This window comes from Neopelma chrysocephalum, unplaced genomic scaffold, assembly GCF_003984885.1.
Source record: "Neopelma chrysocephalum unplaced genomic scaffold, ASM398488v2 Primary Assembly neopelma1_96825, whole genome shotgun sequence".
NCBI lineage: Eukaryota > Metazoa > Chordata > Aves > Passeriformes > Pipridae > Neopelma > Neopelma chrysocephalum.
Genome location: NW_020925469.1, coordinates 99015 through 115613, shown reverse-complemented (window position 1 = coordinate 115613; position 16599 = coordinate 99015). Strand labels below are relative to the sequence as shown.

At 41.8% G+C, this 16599-nt stretch overlaps 1 protein-coding gene across 1 annotated transcript; it reads right to left on the bottom strand.

Moving 5' to 3' along the window:
- Positions 1-2544: 2544 nt before the first annotated feature.
- On the bottom strand, positions 2545-12374 carry LOC113960648 (acyl-CoA (8-3)-desaturase-like). Its single transcript, XM_027670313.1, has 12 exons — positions 11943-12374; positions 9210-9320; positions 8601-8798; positions 7494-7595; positions 7176-7304; positions 5839-5896; positions 5375-5451; positions 4855-4952; positions 4434-4530; positions 3737-3816; positions 3329-3454; positions 2545-3018 (listed from the first exon to the last, which is right to left on the bottom strand). The coding sequence occupies exons 1-12, from the start codon at positions 12159-12161 to the stop codon at positions 2967-2969; spliced, it is 1347 nt and encodes a 448-aa protein (XP_027526114.1). The 5' UTR covers positions 12162-12374; the 3' UTR covers positions 2545-2966.
- Positions 12375-16599: the final 4225 nt, after the last annotated feature.

Genomic DNA, 16599 nt, shown 5'->3' with positions numbered 1-16599 from the left:
TGAAGAACAAAAGCAAAGATATAAAAGAGCTTTTGCTCCACCTGGATAAGAAAAACCACTTTAGCAGCACCTCAAACTCCTGCAGCAAACAGGATCCTGCAAACCATCTCCCTCATTTCCTTGTCTCTTCCAGGTATTCCAGAAATATTACAGCTCTCAGCAGGTGTTATCCTACCCCTTGAAGTTTGTGAGCCATGTCTGACCAAGGTAAACCAGCTCCATTGCTAATAACCTTTATAAAACAGATAAAGAAATGAATGTTGACACAGAGCAGCCTGTTAAGCCAATCGGAGACAAGAACGTTTTAATTAAAATGAGGCTGCAAAAAGATAAACTCAATAAATAATGACGCTCAAACGAGTAGAATTCCAATTAAATGCAACAAATCATCAGATTTATGAGAGTCACACCACAAAGAATCATTTTGCATCAGTCTTATACTGGTTTCAGTGGGACTCAGGATATAATGAGCAGAGCTTTCAAGTCTCATTGGTAAAAAAAATGTAGGCGTCCTTAATATTTATATTGCCTTCAGCAAGACATCAGTTTAACACTATCTTCATGTACTACCAACCAGAGCATGCAATAAAATCCCTGCAGTCATGTTAAGACGGTATTGTCCCTTAAATATTTATAAAATGTTTCTACTGCTGCAAATAATTGTGGATATCACCATTCTAACCAGCCTTGGATTTGAGAATACAGAATTAGTGTAGGCACTAGTTAGCAGAGGTTTCCAAATTACATTTAAACCAGTTTTTTTTTTAATAACTGCTTTTTTAAACAGGATCATTCTCAAAGGCATCTGTCAGCTATTATTATGAAATAACCAGAACAGTGTTATTAGTACCTGCACCTACACACACAAAAAAAATATGAATAAAAAGAAGAAATGGAGATGTTCTTAAAACAACAAAGGCAAAAATAAAAAGCCCAAACTCCTGCTTTGTGTGGGGGGCTTGATCTTGTTACCTCTAAGAGGCTGTTGGTGCCTGTAGCTTGTAACACATGAGTTGCTGCTCAGTTGTTCATGGTGGTATCTCACTTTAAGATCTTCCACATCTTCCTCCTGTGGGTGGTTTGTCCCCTGAAAGCTCTGGGTGTGAATGGCAGAGGAGAAGAACCACATGGCCTTTGTTTTTGTGGGCAAACTGTCTATTTATTTGCCATTGTAGACTCACTTTCGTGGGTTTTGTTCAGTTAGGTGGACACAACACAACACAGGTTCTGCCAGTGTGGCTCAGCTGTCTCCTAGTGGAATATCTTTGCTCTACACAGTATTGGGAAATATCATTGAATCAGAATTCCTTTGCAAAATCAGCAAGACTAATCAGAGGTCTCACACTCCTTCTAAAACAGGGGTTGATTTCAACCTAAAAATCGTGAAGAAGAACTTCGTTCATAATTATAACTATAATTTCTTACAATTTCTCTTTTTTCCTATTTTTAGCTTTTCTATTTTAGCTTTTCCAAACAACCAGGTTATCACCACTCAGCTTTTTTCCCCCTGCTTTTTTCCCCCTGCTTTTTTCCCCCTGCTTTTTTCCCTGCTGTTAAATGATAACCACACATCAACTTGTTCTTTCATACATCTTCTACTTTTACTGTTATTCAACATTCATCTATCCGCCTTGACATTTTACCTTTCCCATACAATTTAAAGCACTCTGAGTGAAAATATTCAACTACAGGCCCACTTCTTTCTTTTATTGTCTCTCTCAAAACCCAGCAGTGTTCTTGGAGAGCCTCTACACAGGTGGGCATGACACTTTCCACCAGCAGAAGCTGTCCTTGACCATAACCACAGGTCCTTGGAATCACCAACAAATAACCATTTAGATAAAATTTAATACATATAAAATTCAATAAAAGCAAGAGTGCCACAAACACCCTTGAAATGTGGACTTGCTCCTCAGTGCTTAGGCTTGTTCTCAGTCTTATTCAAAGCTGGTCTACATCAGAAAGCCAATCAGATAGCACAGTCAGCACTCAATTAAAATATATACATGTATTTATGCCTATAAATAATACATGCTATACAAACTGGATTCAAACTGGCTACTACAGGTGTAAACCAGCAATTAATTATCTCCCTCCCCACGCAATCCATGAACAGAACTAGTTATAACACCTAAGTAATCAGAACAAGTAGTTTACACGTGATCAGTAGCAATGGGGACATACTCCAGGCCATCTTGTTCTTTGCACCTTTATCTATTCAAAAATATCCCTTAAAGATTCCCCCTGCCCAAATATCTCCTGACTTCCTGCAGTTTGCTTTGTTCTATCCCAAAAACACTAAGGAGACCTTAATACTGAAAGAGGCTTGTAAGGAAGATGGGGAGAGAGTTTTAACCAGGACTTGTAGTGACAGGACGAGGGATAACAGTTTTAAACTGACAGAGGGCAGGTTTACATTGGATATTAGGGAGAAATCCTTCCCTGGGAGGGTGGGGAGGCCCTGGCACAGGTTGCCCAGAGAAGCTGTGGCTGCCCCATCCCTGGAAGTGTCCAAGGCCAGGCTGGACAGGGCTTGGAGCAACCTGGTCTGGCAGAAGGTGTCCCTGCCCATGGCAGGGGGTGGAACAAGATGATCTTTGAGGTCCCTTCCAATCCAAACCATTCCATGATTCTCTGACATTATAAAGAATTTCAGTTCAAACTTTTTCCATAAGCAATGAGCTGGCACTTCCAATGAAGTTCAAGTCATCAAGTTGATTCAAATTCTCCCCAGTTTAAAAGCCCATCTCTAAATTCTGAGATTGAGAGCAGGAAAAATAGAGGTTCATGGTTGAGATCAAGAAAAAAAAAAGTGTCTTTAAACCACTTTCCCACTTGATTCTTACTGAAATTAGCTTTGCCCAGCTCCTGAGTTTCTATGCCTGAAGGCACACACATGGATGGTCTGTGCTGAGTCCTGGCAGCAGTTGGGTGGTGAAGAGGTTCCCTTTGAGAGTTCCCAGTTTTTACCCATGCAGATATGCTTCAAGCCAGTGCTCTCCAGAATCCTTCAGGGAACTGCAGGAACAGAAGTTCAAAAAACCATTTATGAGGAGACTATTCAGTTTTCTGGGAAGCAAATTGTAGTTAAAGGAATAATTGGAAAAAAATGGATTTTAAAACGCATGCATATCTCATAGCAAACTCTGACCACTGGGAATGAGTTGAGAGGATTTAAGGAAGAGGGAAAAAAAAATCTTTCAAATTGCCTGTAGAAAAATCTGAATAAACTACAGGTTTGATCATGGTCACTGACTTGCAATGGTTGCCTGTATCCCTCCCTTACATGACATTAGAGTGCAAAACTATCTGGTTAATGGATACTTACTGCAAAATATCTACAAAGGCTGTCAGTAAAGTCTTGGTTTTATATTCAATGCCGTGCTTATCACAAAGGCTTTTCACTAGAGGAGCTACTTTCCAGTAGTTGTGTCGAGGCATTGTGGGGAACAGGCTGCAGAATGGGATGAGAGAGAGTTATTGTTAGTTCTGGCTTGCACCACTCTCTGTCCTCCCTGATCAAAATATTCCCCTGCCCTCCCCCAGAAGGAGAGCAAAAGGTCTCCTGAGATGGTTTATTCCTGGAAACAAAGAATAGTTTGGATGGGAAGAGACCTTAAATATCATCCAATTCCACCAGATCCTTTAAGGTCCCTTCCAACCCAAACCATTCTAGGATTCCACAGTTCTAAGTGCCCCATATTATTCCCACTCTTATGCCCAAAATTATACTCACTGGTGCTCAATTTGGAAGTTCAAGTGCCCAGTGAACCAGTCATTGAACAAAGATTGCTTCACGTTGCAGGTTGCGTGGAGCTGGGAGGGAAAAAGACCCCAAAAATACATGATTTAGGTTTTATTTTCCTGCAAGTCTGATGTTTGAACCCCAGCAATCATTGCCCACCCTCATCTTGCAGTAAAGAAAAGTCAGGGATTACAGCCATCATTGCCCTGAGGAATTAAATAAAATCTAGACTAGCCAGGCTGAGTCTTTTTCCCTTAACAAAAGGGAAAATGCTTAGAACACACTACATGGGATTATGTTGCTGGAGGCATTACATATGTGAGTAAAGTTGTATTTACATATTTATTTTTATCAGATTTTACCAAATTTTGTCCGATTTATCTTATCTGCAATACACTTGCAACCTGTAGGGTAAAAATAAAGGGATCCAATCCCACTTTACTTCCTTTAGTTGGCCTAAAAGGGAGATTGACTGTTTCACCATCAGTACTTTTCTGTAATAGGAAGGGAAAAGTGCAGTAAAATATATATCAACACCTTTCAGTCAAAAAAGCAAGATTTTTTTAATCTAGATGTCCTGTTTTCCAACTAAAGCTTGAAATGGTTTGATTATTACAGAAAGGATGTTGTCTTTGTCCTATGATTCAGAAGTGTGGACCGAGTATTCCAGAAGAAAGGAACTCCTCACCTGAGTAGACACCCAGTCTTTGTTCTGATCATAATCAATGTCCATTGGAATGTGGTTCATCTGTGACACCCAAATAAACCAGGTGCTCTCAAAGTACCTGGACAAATAAACAGGGAAACACTTGTTACATCTCCAATGTCATCCAAATTTACCATTAAAACACATTGCCAAGTCTCTTAGTCTTAACTAAAAGAGCACTTTTATGTAATTCAGGATTTCCTGTTCCTAACTTTTAGAGTGTAAAAACAACTCAACTTGTAGTTGAAGGTGTCCCTGAGCAGCGACCACCACCCTGAAGTTAAACTGTTCCTTCTTGACTACTTATTGCTGAGAAAATGGTAGTGACTGGGACTAATTTTAATTTATTTCAGTATTGATTACATATATTAGTCTTGAAGACTCCAGATGTTCTGTGTGTTACCTGGACAGCCAGTAGTATATCATGAAGTTCTTAAATCCCATTAAAGGAATATACATGAGGGAGACTCGGATGGTGAAAGACACAATCAATATCAGGTCCTGTAAAAAAAAAAACCCCAAACCAAGATGAAAATCAGCCTTTGTTGATGAAATCCCTCCACTCCATCCTCTCCCCTTTACTTGAACTGCAGCTAAGAACTGTTCTGATGCATGGATTTCTTATTGATTTATCAAGAGGAAGCTCCACACCACCATTCTACAGCAAGTTGAGCGTATCCCTAAAATATTCCCGCAGCACTCAATAACTGCAGACAACAGCCCTGTCATCACACTCTGTCAAGGTCTGAGTTTTCTCTTAACTTTTATTTATCTGCTAAAAGATTGAAAAGCCTTTTCTAAACAATTCTCCCTTGCTGCAGCAAGCCCAGAATCAGCCTTTGCTATCTTAAACCCCCCAAACGGAGGTAAATATTAGTATAATGACATTATTTGGGTTTTCCAGATGCTGAAGCTGTGCTTACCAACCACTTTTTCCTCTTGATTGTAAAGTGGAATATAGTCAGCTGGAAGAAGGGGATGAGTGCAAGTGGGGCCAACACTGAAGGAAAGAATGGAAAGAGAGAGGCATTTATAATTTCACTGCATCATAGCTCTTACAGAATAGCCTACTGTGAGAACAATGATTCTTCTTTCCAGTGGAAGAAAAATTGCTGTCTTCCATTTATACCAACTTTCGTGTGTTCACATAATCTCTTATTCTTTTTTTCTCATCATTTCTTCATTTCTTTCCCATCCCTTTCTTCCCTCTACTTGACTCACCCTCATCTAGTACTTCCATCACATAACCCTTGCAGAGACACAGGGGCAATTCCTCCTCAAGTGGACCTTCTTGAACATGAAGGAAGCTTTCTGAAGGTGTCACTTCAATCTTTAAAACACCTTTATTTTGGGGAGGAGATGCACTCCTGATTTAGGGGATACTCACAGAAGAAATACTTATGCTGGTAATTGTAAGGCATGAACTTCTTCTTCTTCTTTCCAAGCTGAAAAATGAAAAGATATCGTAATGAGCCAGTGAGAGAGTATACAAAAATGCTCAAAGAAATGCTTACAAGTAATTTGTGTTTTGTAGGAGAATGAAATTCAATCTAATCAATTCACCATGGAGTGCTGAGGCTATTGGCACTTGGAGAGGAACAGGTTGTTAACCAGGAAACTCAGTCACTAAGTCGGTGGGTTCCAACTTTGGAGATTGGAACTAGCTGATCTTTAAGGTCCCTTCCATCCTAAACCATTGTAGGATTCTATGAATGCAGAATGTGTTTGCTGTGGAAGATACATCTGAGCTTCTGTATCCCAAATTTCTGAGTAATAGAGGAGAGGGTGGTCAGATATGACATAATTTGGAAGCTGTCCTATAATGTCTCTAAAATAACTTCTGCAAGATCAAGGTACTGAATGTTCTATAAAGAAATCTGCCTTCTTGTTTTGTCAAATACTTTGTCTTCAACTACAGAAATATTTACACCTCAAAGATGTCTTCCCTGGATCAAAACTGAAACAACAAAGGAAGCGGACAAACAAAACCCCTGAAATCCATTTTGCCTGGCCATGGTGTGTGGTATTTTGTAATTCTCACTAGAGAAGCCTTTCTGAGATAGCAGAGCTGGAATTTTCCATGTGCCTTGGAGAGCAGTAGTTTCTTTGCTTATTACCAGCTAAAGGAGAGAAAGAGGCTTTATTTTAAGAAGCTGATTAACTTGCAATGAAGAATTAGTAGGAAAACAAAAGGCAAATGAGACCTTGATGATTTCAGAAATCATAATGGTGCAGGAAGGATGTATTCCTAGTTTTTCTTTTTGTGAAAGCCATACAATTTTGGATTAAGAAATCATCTGCACTTGTGTTCAGTGCATGGCAGCAATACTGGTCCTGAAGGGTTTAGGTGCCAAACAGCCAGAAGGACCCAGAGGGAACATCTGACTCACTAATAACTGACTAATAACATGTAACATTAATGTAAGTGCACTGACTCACCCTCTGAGCTGCCTCCAAGGTGCTCACCCTTCCTTAAGCACTGATTGCAAGATTTGGATTCTCATGAGCTGGTGCTTCAGCATCATAATAACCAGGCAGTACGTGAGACTCTTAGACCTTGGAACACTTTGGGAATTATCAGAGAATCCTGAATGGCTTGTGTTGGAAGGGACCTTACAGATCACCTAATTCCATGGCACAACCTGGATGATTATTATTATTATTATCCCTCCCTCTATAGATTTCTGCCATTAAATCTGCTTTTCCAGACATCCCCATGCTCACCTCCACAGAAAGTGTCTTTCCCAGGCTGAAGAGGAGGGGGTGCATGTTGAGGTCAGGGTCTTTACGGAAGCAGTTGGGTTTGGCATGGTGCTGGTTGTGCAGGTGGTTCCACCAGCTGGCAGGTAAGCCCTGGAAAAAGGGAACACCAGGGATTCAAACCAGAACGATATCAATGATCACATTGCTATTTATCCACCTATTATTGACAGCTTGCACTGCAATTCCCTCCCAGTTGGTACTGCCTGGATATAGGGACACTCCAATCCATTGCTTTGTCCCCATTAGCCCCAGAGAATACTCCCATCATGAGCCAACTACCTTCAGAACATTTATCACCACCATCTGCAGCACCCGATTCCATCTGGGCTTCCTGAAGACAGAGCAGTGCCCCAGATCGTGCTGGAACCAGCCCATCTGGATCTGGAAGACCAAAGGGTCAATGAAGAAACAGAATCTTGGCAGCATTGCAATAATTTGCCTTGTAATAATAATTTGCCTTGTAATAATAATTTGCCTCCGTAACTTCGTAGTGTGATGCATCTTCCTTCTGCTTTGGGGAAAAAACACTCCCTGATGTCTTGCATGCTCAGTGCTGAGAACTTCCAACCAAGCTACTGTCCACTAAAGCTGCTCAATTCCAGATATTGACTTTATCTGGAATACAGGGAAAGCAGCAAAGCATCACAACAATTAACTGTTACGGCATAGAAGTCTGTTTGCTCCTATCACAAATAATGAATTTCCAAGTAACCAGCTAGAAAGTGGAAGAATTTCCAAGTCTACAGCTTTATTGCATTCCATATTCCCATGGAAATATGAGTGCTCTTTGAGGAATAGCCACCTTAACAGATAATAGGCAAGTAGAACAGATCATGTCAATGAGTTCATTTGCATTTGTTCCATGGATGTCTGAGCAAATTTAAGCTTTCAGCTCTACTAAGAAAATCTTTCTTCTTCCCCCACCCTCAAATTTATCCCATCTAAGGGCCACAAAGTCCTATTCCCTCCTTCCCTGCATGGATCCTGCCCTTCTATGCTTGAATTTACTAATCCTGCAGAAAACTATTCAGGGTTAGTGAGGGCAAGTGGCTCATAAAGGACCAAACAAACATCAGACAGAAGGAACAGGGAGCCAAAAGTGCAGCTGAGAATGAAATACTCCCTCTTTTGTGATTAGATCAGCAAATCCCATCTTGTGAAACAGCCAGTTCCACAACACCCCACCAACTCTTGGGTTGTCAGCAAAACCAGATTTGCTGGAGGCAACAAAAATTGTGACGTAGAACGTGCTTGTCACCTTCAGGCAGGTAACAGGACCTGAGGAGAGGCAGCGGAGCAATGCCTGGGATGTGAACATTCTATGAATCCTCTCCATCTGGAGGAACCAAACACGTCTGCAGGGTTGAGCAGCTGTCAGCACTTTACCTGAGCAACGGTGAAGAATGCCATGCCAGCCAGGAAAGGCACTAAGGAGATGCCAAAGTACCAGACCACGAGCCAGGATGCGGCATCCAGTACCAGGACGTGAAGGAAAACCAGGAAGAAGAAGAAGTAGTTTGGCCTCAGAAGTCCCATCTTCTCAACAGTGCAGCGCAGCTCACGAAAATCCTCCAGGAGGGATTTCTGGGGGTAAAGTTAAAATTAATGCACTATTTACTTTCAAAATGTAACACAGCAGACTCAGAAACCCCAAAGCAGCCATGGGAGTCAGAGGAGATGTTCTCTCAGAGGGGAGAACCGGGCATGAGATCAACAGGTCTTGCTTTTGCTTTGATACTGAGACATCGCAGTGGGGAGAACTGAGCAGAATTTGGGGCTCTGGAGCTCATTCCTCGCACCCAGGGGTGGATTTAGTGATCCAGGCATGGTCATGTTTCCATGCCTGACTAGCAGCAGCTGCCTCCCCACCCCCCAGCACATGGCACAGCATCAGGTGTGCTCCTTCAGACAGGATTCCTGCTCCCTCGCTTATTTTTCTTCTCCTCCCAGGCTGAACCCCAAGCCGTTCCCAGCTCTGGAATCTGGGACACTCACCTTTTTATTGGACTCAAAGCTGGGTTGATCTGGTGCCAGCTCCCCAATCAGCAGAGATCTCAAGTACTTTTTCACCAGAGACTTATCGTTGTGAAAAGCTACAAAGGCATCCTGAGAAACACAAAGGGAGGGAGGGAGAAAGGGCACGTGACTAAATCCCAGACGCTGAGCCTCTCCTTTCCTCAAGTCTTTGATATAACATGTAATCCAGTTCCCCTTGTCCAGAACCCTTTGGGTTCCTCTTTACCATCTGCTGGAGCTTGGCCCAAGGACGCTGGAGAAGTTTCAAGAAACCAGATTTCATAAAAGGCCCTGGGCGAGGCTAGTAATGAACATGAAAGGGTTTGATGAAAACCTCTTTACAGAGGGAAACATGTTCTTTCATCTGCTTCTTTCAGCACAGTCTGTCCCTAGAAGGCTCCAGCCAGCAGCCCTTCCCTATGGATGGGACCCAGGTGCGGGAGAACATGTCAGGGAATGGGGTGTGCCTTTGCCATGCTTGGGATGAGGCTTTTAGAATCCTGTTTGTAACCCACTAGGGCCAAAGGGAATATGTGCTGAAGCTCCTTACACAGCAGGAGTGCAGTTCCCTGTAAGTTTTCAGGTTGGATGATATTTTGGGGAAATAGGTAACAGTAATGACACAAATGGGTCCGTTCAAGAAGCATTTGAAATCCCAGTTTTAAAATCAAAGACAAGCAATGGAATAAAGGGTGAAATTCCAGGTAAATCAAAACTCTTCTTTAGCTCAGTGAATTTTCCAGAAGAAAGATAAAAAGGCTGACCATGCTCTATTTAGGTCCAGAAAGAGTAGATATGGCAAAATCCTCAGTGTTTGAGCAGTCAGGTACTTGCTGATTTGGGGTGTGAGAAACAATGTGGATGATCATGACCCAAAAAAGTTCTGCATGTGCCTGGTCAGGACCAAGTCCCTGGAAAAGGACAGGGGACTTCCTTGCAGTCTGACATTGCTCTGGAGCCTTTTGACTGAAGAACTGGAGACAGTCTTTCTCTGAGTACTTTAGTCTAGAAGCAAGGTGATTTTTTGGACATTTGAGCTTTTTACAGACATCCACTGAACCTTTGTCACAGTGACAAGTGAATAACTCTGTCCAGACCCAGAGGACTGGGGAAATCTCTCCATCCTGATTCTGTGCCCCTCATCCTACAGGTTTTTATCCATTCTTATATACCTCCCTCCTGCCAGGAATCTGATTCAATCCATAAGTGTCTATATTGCAGCTTGGAAACAGGAGCCACAATGCCTTCAAGCAGGAATCCCTCTCCACAAGATCAGTATCACAGATTCTTATCACTGAAAGCCCCTCAGTCCTGCCTGTCGCTTCTCCTCCCTCCTCTCAGGTCCTGATAATCATCTTAAGAGAGATTAACTTTAAGATTTATCACCTGCAACACACACAACTCCCAACATTTGACATCAATGCAATGTTCTTGTCGATATTTTCAAATTAGTCCACACGGAAGAAGAAAATTCTCACTACATATATACAATTATGAGGCCTAGAGTAGTCAAGAGTACTTGAAAAAAAATCCTGGATCCTGGTTTTAGGTAAAGTCCTGCCCCACCAATTTTTTGAGACACCTTCCAGTCCTGCATTTCTGTAAAAGTGTGGTTTTTCTCAGAATATATGAACAGAGCAGCATTTTAAAAGCAAAAAAAAGATACAGATTAGCAGAATACAAATAGAGAGCAAGACAGAAGGATATTGTTGTGATGCAACACAAATCCACACTGTACCCACAATTTTGGCTACTAGTTGTGGTTCTTCTGTGCTCAAAGGGATGTAGCACAGCTACAGGTTGGAAAAGACCTTTAAGATCAAGTAAATTCAGGTTGTAATTATTGGAATAATAAAAGCGGGTAGGATCAAAGGTCATCCTTTAAACATGTTCACCCCAGACAAATTCACTGTGGTTAAAGCCCCTGGGTGTCTATAAAGAAAATAATCTAAATGCAGGTCCTTACAGTGCAGGAGCTGGGAGGACATTGCTTGGGGCCAAATAATTCCATGCATTCTGTATTCCTTGAATCCTTTTGTAAAAGTCCAGTAACAGAAGCTGCAGGAGGTGGCACCAGGATCTCTGGGCTGGCTTGGCATGGCTGGTCTAAGTTCTTAAGTCACTGAGGTAGAGGAGAAAGCCAACGAGACTCAAACCCTTCTTTTCCTTCCTTTGAGAACACCAGGTATTTTTGTGCCCCAGTTTCAAGCAGGGAAACATTCAATTCAAAGAGTGAAATGTGAAAAATAGCTGATCTGGTTCATTCTGGGCCAGGACCGGGGAAGTGTTATCCCATTTCAAACTGAAACCTGAGAGATGAGACTGGCTAAGGAGCTTCCTTCCAGTCAAAAAGTCTTGTTGAGACAAGAATTAAATCTCCCACATCACAAGCTTATGCCCGAAACCTGGCCGTGTTTTTAATGCTCATATTTCTGACTATTCAGATATTCAATATCTCCTTTCAGCAGAGAGATCTGCTTCGAATTTATTATTTCTGTCAACGAGCAACACAATTATTTCAGAGAAATCCACTAAATCAATGAATTTTTGCAGGAGATCTATTTTCAAATATATTTGTGGAAGTTTTCCTTGTCTCCTGCAGCCATTGTGCTGCTTTCTCAGCCCACTCTTTGGCCAAGCACAGTGACAACCAGCACGTCCTCCTGCCCTGGCACTGGAACCACCTTCCTGCTCTGTCCTCCTGGGTCTTACCGTGGCATCTTGCCCAGCGTAGTGGCCGATAACTCTGCTGCCTCCAGGGTGCTGCTTGGCAAACCTGCTGACATCATAGACCTTCCTGTCGATGACCAGCCACTGCTCCTTGCTCTCCCCACGGCCGTTGTGCGTCCTGACCTCTTCCCAAGTGAAAAGCTGCGGGAAGGCTGGGATGGGACTCGTCCCCTTCTCGCTGGAGCCCGTCTGAGGAGGCATCTGTGCACTCAGAGCTGGGATCCACCAGGCTGAGCCTTGCTCTGTGTCCAGGCTGAGGGTGGACCATCCCACCCTGCCCGTTATACAGCCTCACTCTAAGCCACTCCCTTGTGCTCCAAGGGCTGGTTGGCTGTCCTTGCCCAAACACACCCTTCCAAAGCTCCCTCCCCTTCCAGGTGCTTTACACACCCATAAATAAAAGCCCTGTTCCTTCTTGTGCTTTCTGAGTTGCCTTTAGAAGGTCTGATTACTCATGAGAGTTGAGGACTGAACACAAACAGGAATAAACAGACAAAATTAGGATTATCTGTTATCTCTAAATGGTCTCATCACTGCCCAAAACCTTCAGGTTGTCCTTCATCTTTGAAATTTTCTGTGTTGACCCTGGCATGGTAAATTCATGTGTCTTTCTTAACTAAAATAATCAAAATGCTATCAAATCAGAGTATAGATGGTAAAGAGTCAGAGTAAAGAAAGAACACTATTAGGAAAACATCCTTTATTTCCAGTTAATTTGGCTTGTTCATTGTATACTTCACATAGAGCTGTGAAAACAGAGTTTCCTGTATATTCTTGACTCATTCAATCATCTAATTGTTCAAGTAATTAATTCATAAGCCTATAGCATTAGAATATTTTGGAATTAGGAGTAATAATAATAATAATAACAATAATAACTGTTAGCACCAAGTTTGGCTGTAGATTCAGAGTTCCTAAAGCTACATTTAAAGGCAACATTGACATAATTAACCTCACTTAAACATTGCCCCTGAAGAGAAAATCTAAGCATCTCTAAAGTTGAGAAGATCTGTTATGAACTACAGAGGTGAAGAGTTCTCAGCTGTAACAAATAGCAGGGAGAAGAAGGCAATGCCAAGCTTCCTATGAACCCACATCAATTTTGCCCATGACCCAGAAAAAAACTAAGCCTGCATATAGGAAATACTGCCCTACTTGGGATTTAGGATTCTTTTTATCCTGGTTGGATTTTTTTAGTCCGAAATTATGAGCCCTGAGTGCTTTTGAGGAAGGTACAAGCAGCAGGCAGATGTGGTACAGTCTGTTCCCACAGATTTGAGTTAATCCCAAATCATGAGTTTTCCCCCTTTTTATTTGCGCTTATGAATTTATTATGTCTGTAACTCCAAATATTGCCTACAATGATGCCCAATCCAGGCCTCAACTACCTCTTGTGACAGTGAGTTTCACAGACAATTCACACACTGTGATCCAGAGAAAGGAGGGGGTTGTGTGAGCTCCCAGTTCTCAGAAGGACTGAGAACACTCAGCTGAAGTTGCAGACCTCAGGCAGGACAGAAAGATAAAGAAAGACAAAGATAAAGAAAGTTCAGAAAGCCAAAGGCACCTCAGCAGGATGGAGGTGTTTTCCCTGTCTCCCAAGCAGATGGCAAGGAGGATGCCTGGGCAAGAGGTGATCAAAGCAGAGATGATCTGATACCCCTTTCATGAGGTGAAAGGTACCATTTGATTTATGTAAAATAACTTTATTTTCAAGAGTTTGTCCCTGAGTGGCTCTGGAATGGAGCTCACAGGATATTTGTGCTGTAAGAGATGACGAAGCTTCTCAGTTTTTCACTCTGTGCCAGTCTCACACTGCAAACACAGTGACAAATATGAAGTCTTGGTTTTTGCGTTCCCCATCGAATTAACAACAGCCCAAAAGCAGTTGGATAGAGACAGCTGAAATTCCACAGAGCAGACACCTGCCTTACCCTTAGCCCTGCATGGAGTAGACAGTTTTCTGACTGCCACAGAATCCTAACTTATGCAATTCTAATTCCTTAAATCATGTAGCATCTTGTGAATTAATAAGTCAAGCCCAAACCAGCTGTTTAGAAGTTCCTGACATGTGGCAATGGTTGAACCACCCAAGGTAAAAGAGAAATGGGACTGTTGGTATTCATCAGAAGACAGTGATAAAAGAATGGGAGCAATAATTTCTACTCTGCTGTCACATTGCATTTTGTAACTCTTTATCTTGCTCTAAATAAAAGTTGAGAGTGTCCACGCCAATGATGTGTTCATGCTCTATTGTATATGTGTGGAGTCTTACCTAAATCATGTTTAGTACTTGAGGTGCTGGAAATAAAACATGCAATAGTTTGCGCAATTTTCCACATATGTGGTTTTTATAGACATGTGAAAATATCAAGTTACTCCACAGCTGGCTGAAAGTACAAAAAAATCCCTTCCCATGGCCCTGTATTCAGGCTTGCAAATGTAGCAGTTACCTGAAAAGGAGGAGATAAAAATGAGGGGTTTGATTTTGGTCACAGAGCCAGGTGTGAACAAATATGGGATGTCTCTGTCTATACACACAGTCAGTTGTGACTTCACTGTTAGCACACACTGTCGGTGTCAGTACTCACCAATTGTTGCTAATTAGATGAATTAAGTTTGGGAACCCTAAGATATTTTTCCTCTGTATTAACAGTGTGCATAATATTTAATGTCTGAATTTATTTCCCATCAGCTCCCATCCAGAGGGTCCTGCAATGCCCGTTGATATTCCATCACATTAAATCCGCTCCCAGTCTGAAAGCAGAAGCTCTGTCTGTGTTATCCAGGTCACCAAACAGATTTCAGAGCTGCATGGAAAAGCCCAGAGAGTGAAAGCCACAGCCATGCTCACCCAGATAAACTATTGGGAAATCTGTTAAAGTGAATTTACACCACACTCAGTGTTCTGCAACAACTACCCACAGACCTGCCCAAATTTGTGTTGTGTGCTCCTGGGACCTGGTACACGTGCTCAGAGCTGTTCTCTTGTGACTAAGAAATTCCTTGCACAGGGACTAGACATAATTTCCCAGATTTCCAGAAAGACAGTATGTGACTCCTCAGCTGGGAGTTGTTGCATCAACACTTTTATCCCCCATAAATATTTGCAGCTTATTCCACTGCAGATATGTGGTCCAGAAATAAATCTAGTACTGAGACACGCCAAAACATCTTCAAAGTGGTTCTGTGATTCTGTGAAGTGGTAGGACTCGATGATCTTAGAGGTCTTTTCCAACCTTAATAATTTTATGATCTCATCTCTAAGAAAATCTCCTTTTCCTTCAAGCTCTGAGGAATTTTTTCTATAGGGTGCCAATTTTTTTACGAGTTTTTTTGACCACCTTTTCTACAGAAACTAAGTATTTCATGGGGCCTGTCACACGTGCTGTGACAGCACCTACAAAGTGATGCTCCTGGGCAAGGCTGGATGGAGAACACCTACTTTACAAGCTTTACAGTCTACCCCGAATTGTTCAACATGAGACAGACATTTATAGGTTGCACATGTCTCCAGAGACTCCAGTCCAGAGACTCCAGTCTCTACTCAACAGTAGAGAGAGCTGGAAAAGCAGGACCTTGCTCTGAAGCCATGGAACAGCATCTTGCCTTTGTGGAGAACTCATGGATGCTCTTCCCTAAAGTGGCTCCAGCCTATGACAGGGAACTCACCTGCACCCATTCACAGGTCAGCACACAGGTCCCTGTGAATAGAGCCTGTTTTTCTTCCCTGATTTCATGGACTGTCATTCAAAACTCCCTCTTCTGTGACTATGATGTGCCTCTTCCCAAACACAGCCAGGAAATGGAAATAGTTATAATTATTTTATCCCGAGCACAAAACTTAATGGGGAATCCATAATTCAGGACAAGGCTACATTTGGAAAGATCTCTTCAGTCTTTTCAAGAGACAAAAACTTTTGCAGTTGGTACAATTTTGTTTTGGAAAGAAAAAAAATAAATCCAGTAATTGCTTGATGAGAACATTAGAAGATACCATATCAGTCAGGAGGAGAAAAGGACCAGGTTTTCTTTTTTTTTTTAGCATATTCTGCACAACCCTGTATCTCAGATGGGGTTACTTATCAGGAATACCATGTAATTTAAGAGATGGGAAGAGAAATCAAGGAGTTTTTTATAGACGGTCATGTTTGCAATGAATGTTTGCTTCTCTTCCCTGCCTTGAGGGGTTTAATTTGCTCAGATATTCAAAGTCTTTATTAATTTTGTTTCATTCCATAATCCAGATTTTAGTAGTAAGTTAACACGTGGGTTTTTTTCCTCTATATCCTTTGCAAAAGAGAAAAAACCACCTGTGAAATACCACGTTTTCCCTCCCAGTTTTGGGTTACATTTTATGGCTGAACAGTAAAACCCCCAAAAGAGTGTCTCGTTAATTATAATGAAGTCTAAACCTTCTCACCCAAAATTCCCCACAGAACAATAATTTGCATTAAGACACATATTATGTAATTTTTTTGTACTTCTGAGCAAGTTCCTAAAGCCCCTACCCAGGAGATGCTGCAATGCTGCACAGTGAGATGTAAAACCTGACAGGATTTGCTGTTGTAATTCTGATATGACCTTCTCTCACACAAACCAGCTGTAATTATATCCCCAAAATTCTTTTCAAACAGGG

Coding starts and splice junctions, on each gene's coding strand:
- LOC113960648 (XM_027670313.1), bottom strand. CDS start 12,161: ATGCCTCCTCAGACGGGCTCCAGCGAGAAGGGGACGAGTCCCATCCCA. Junction 4,953..5,374: donor TCAAGAGGAAAAAGTGGTTG/GTAAGCACAGCT, acceptor TTTTTTTTACAG/GACCTGATATTGATTGTGTC. Junction 3,817..4,433: donor AAGACTGGGTGTCTACTCAG/GTGAGGAGTTCC, acceptor TTTCCCTCCCAG/CTCCACGCAACCTGCAACGT.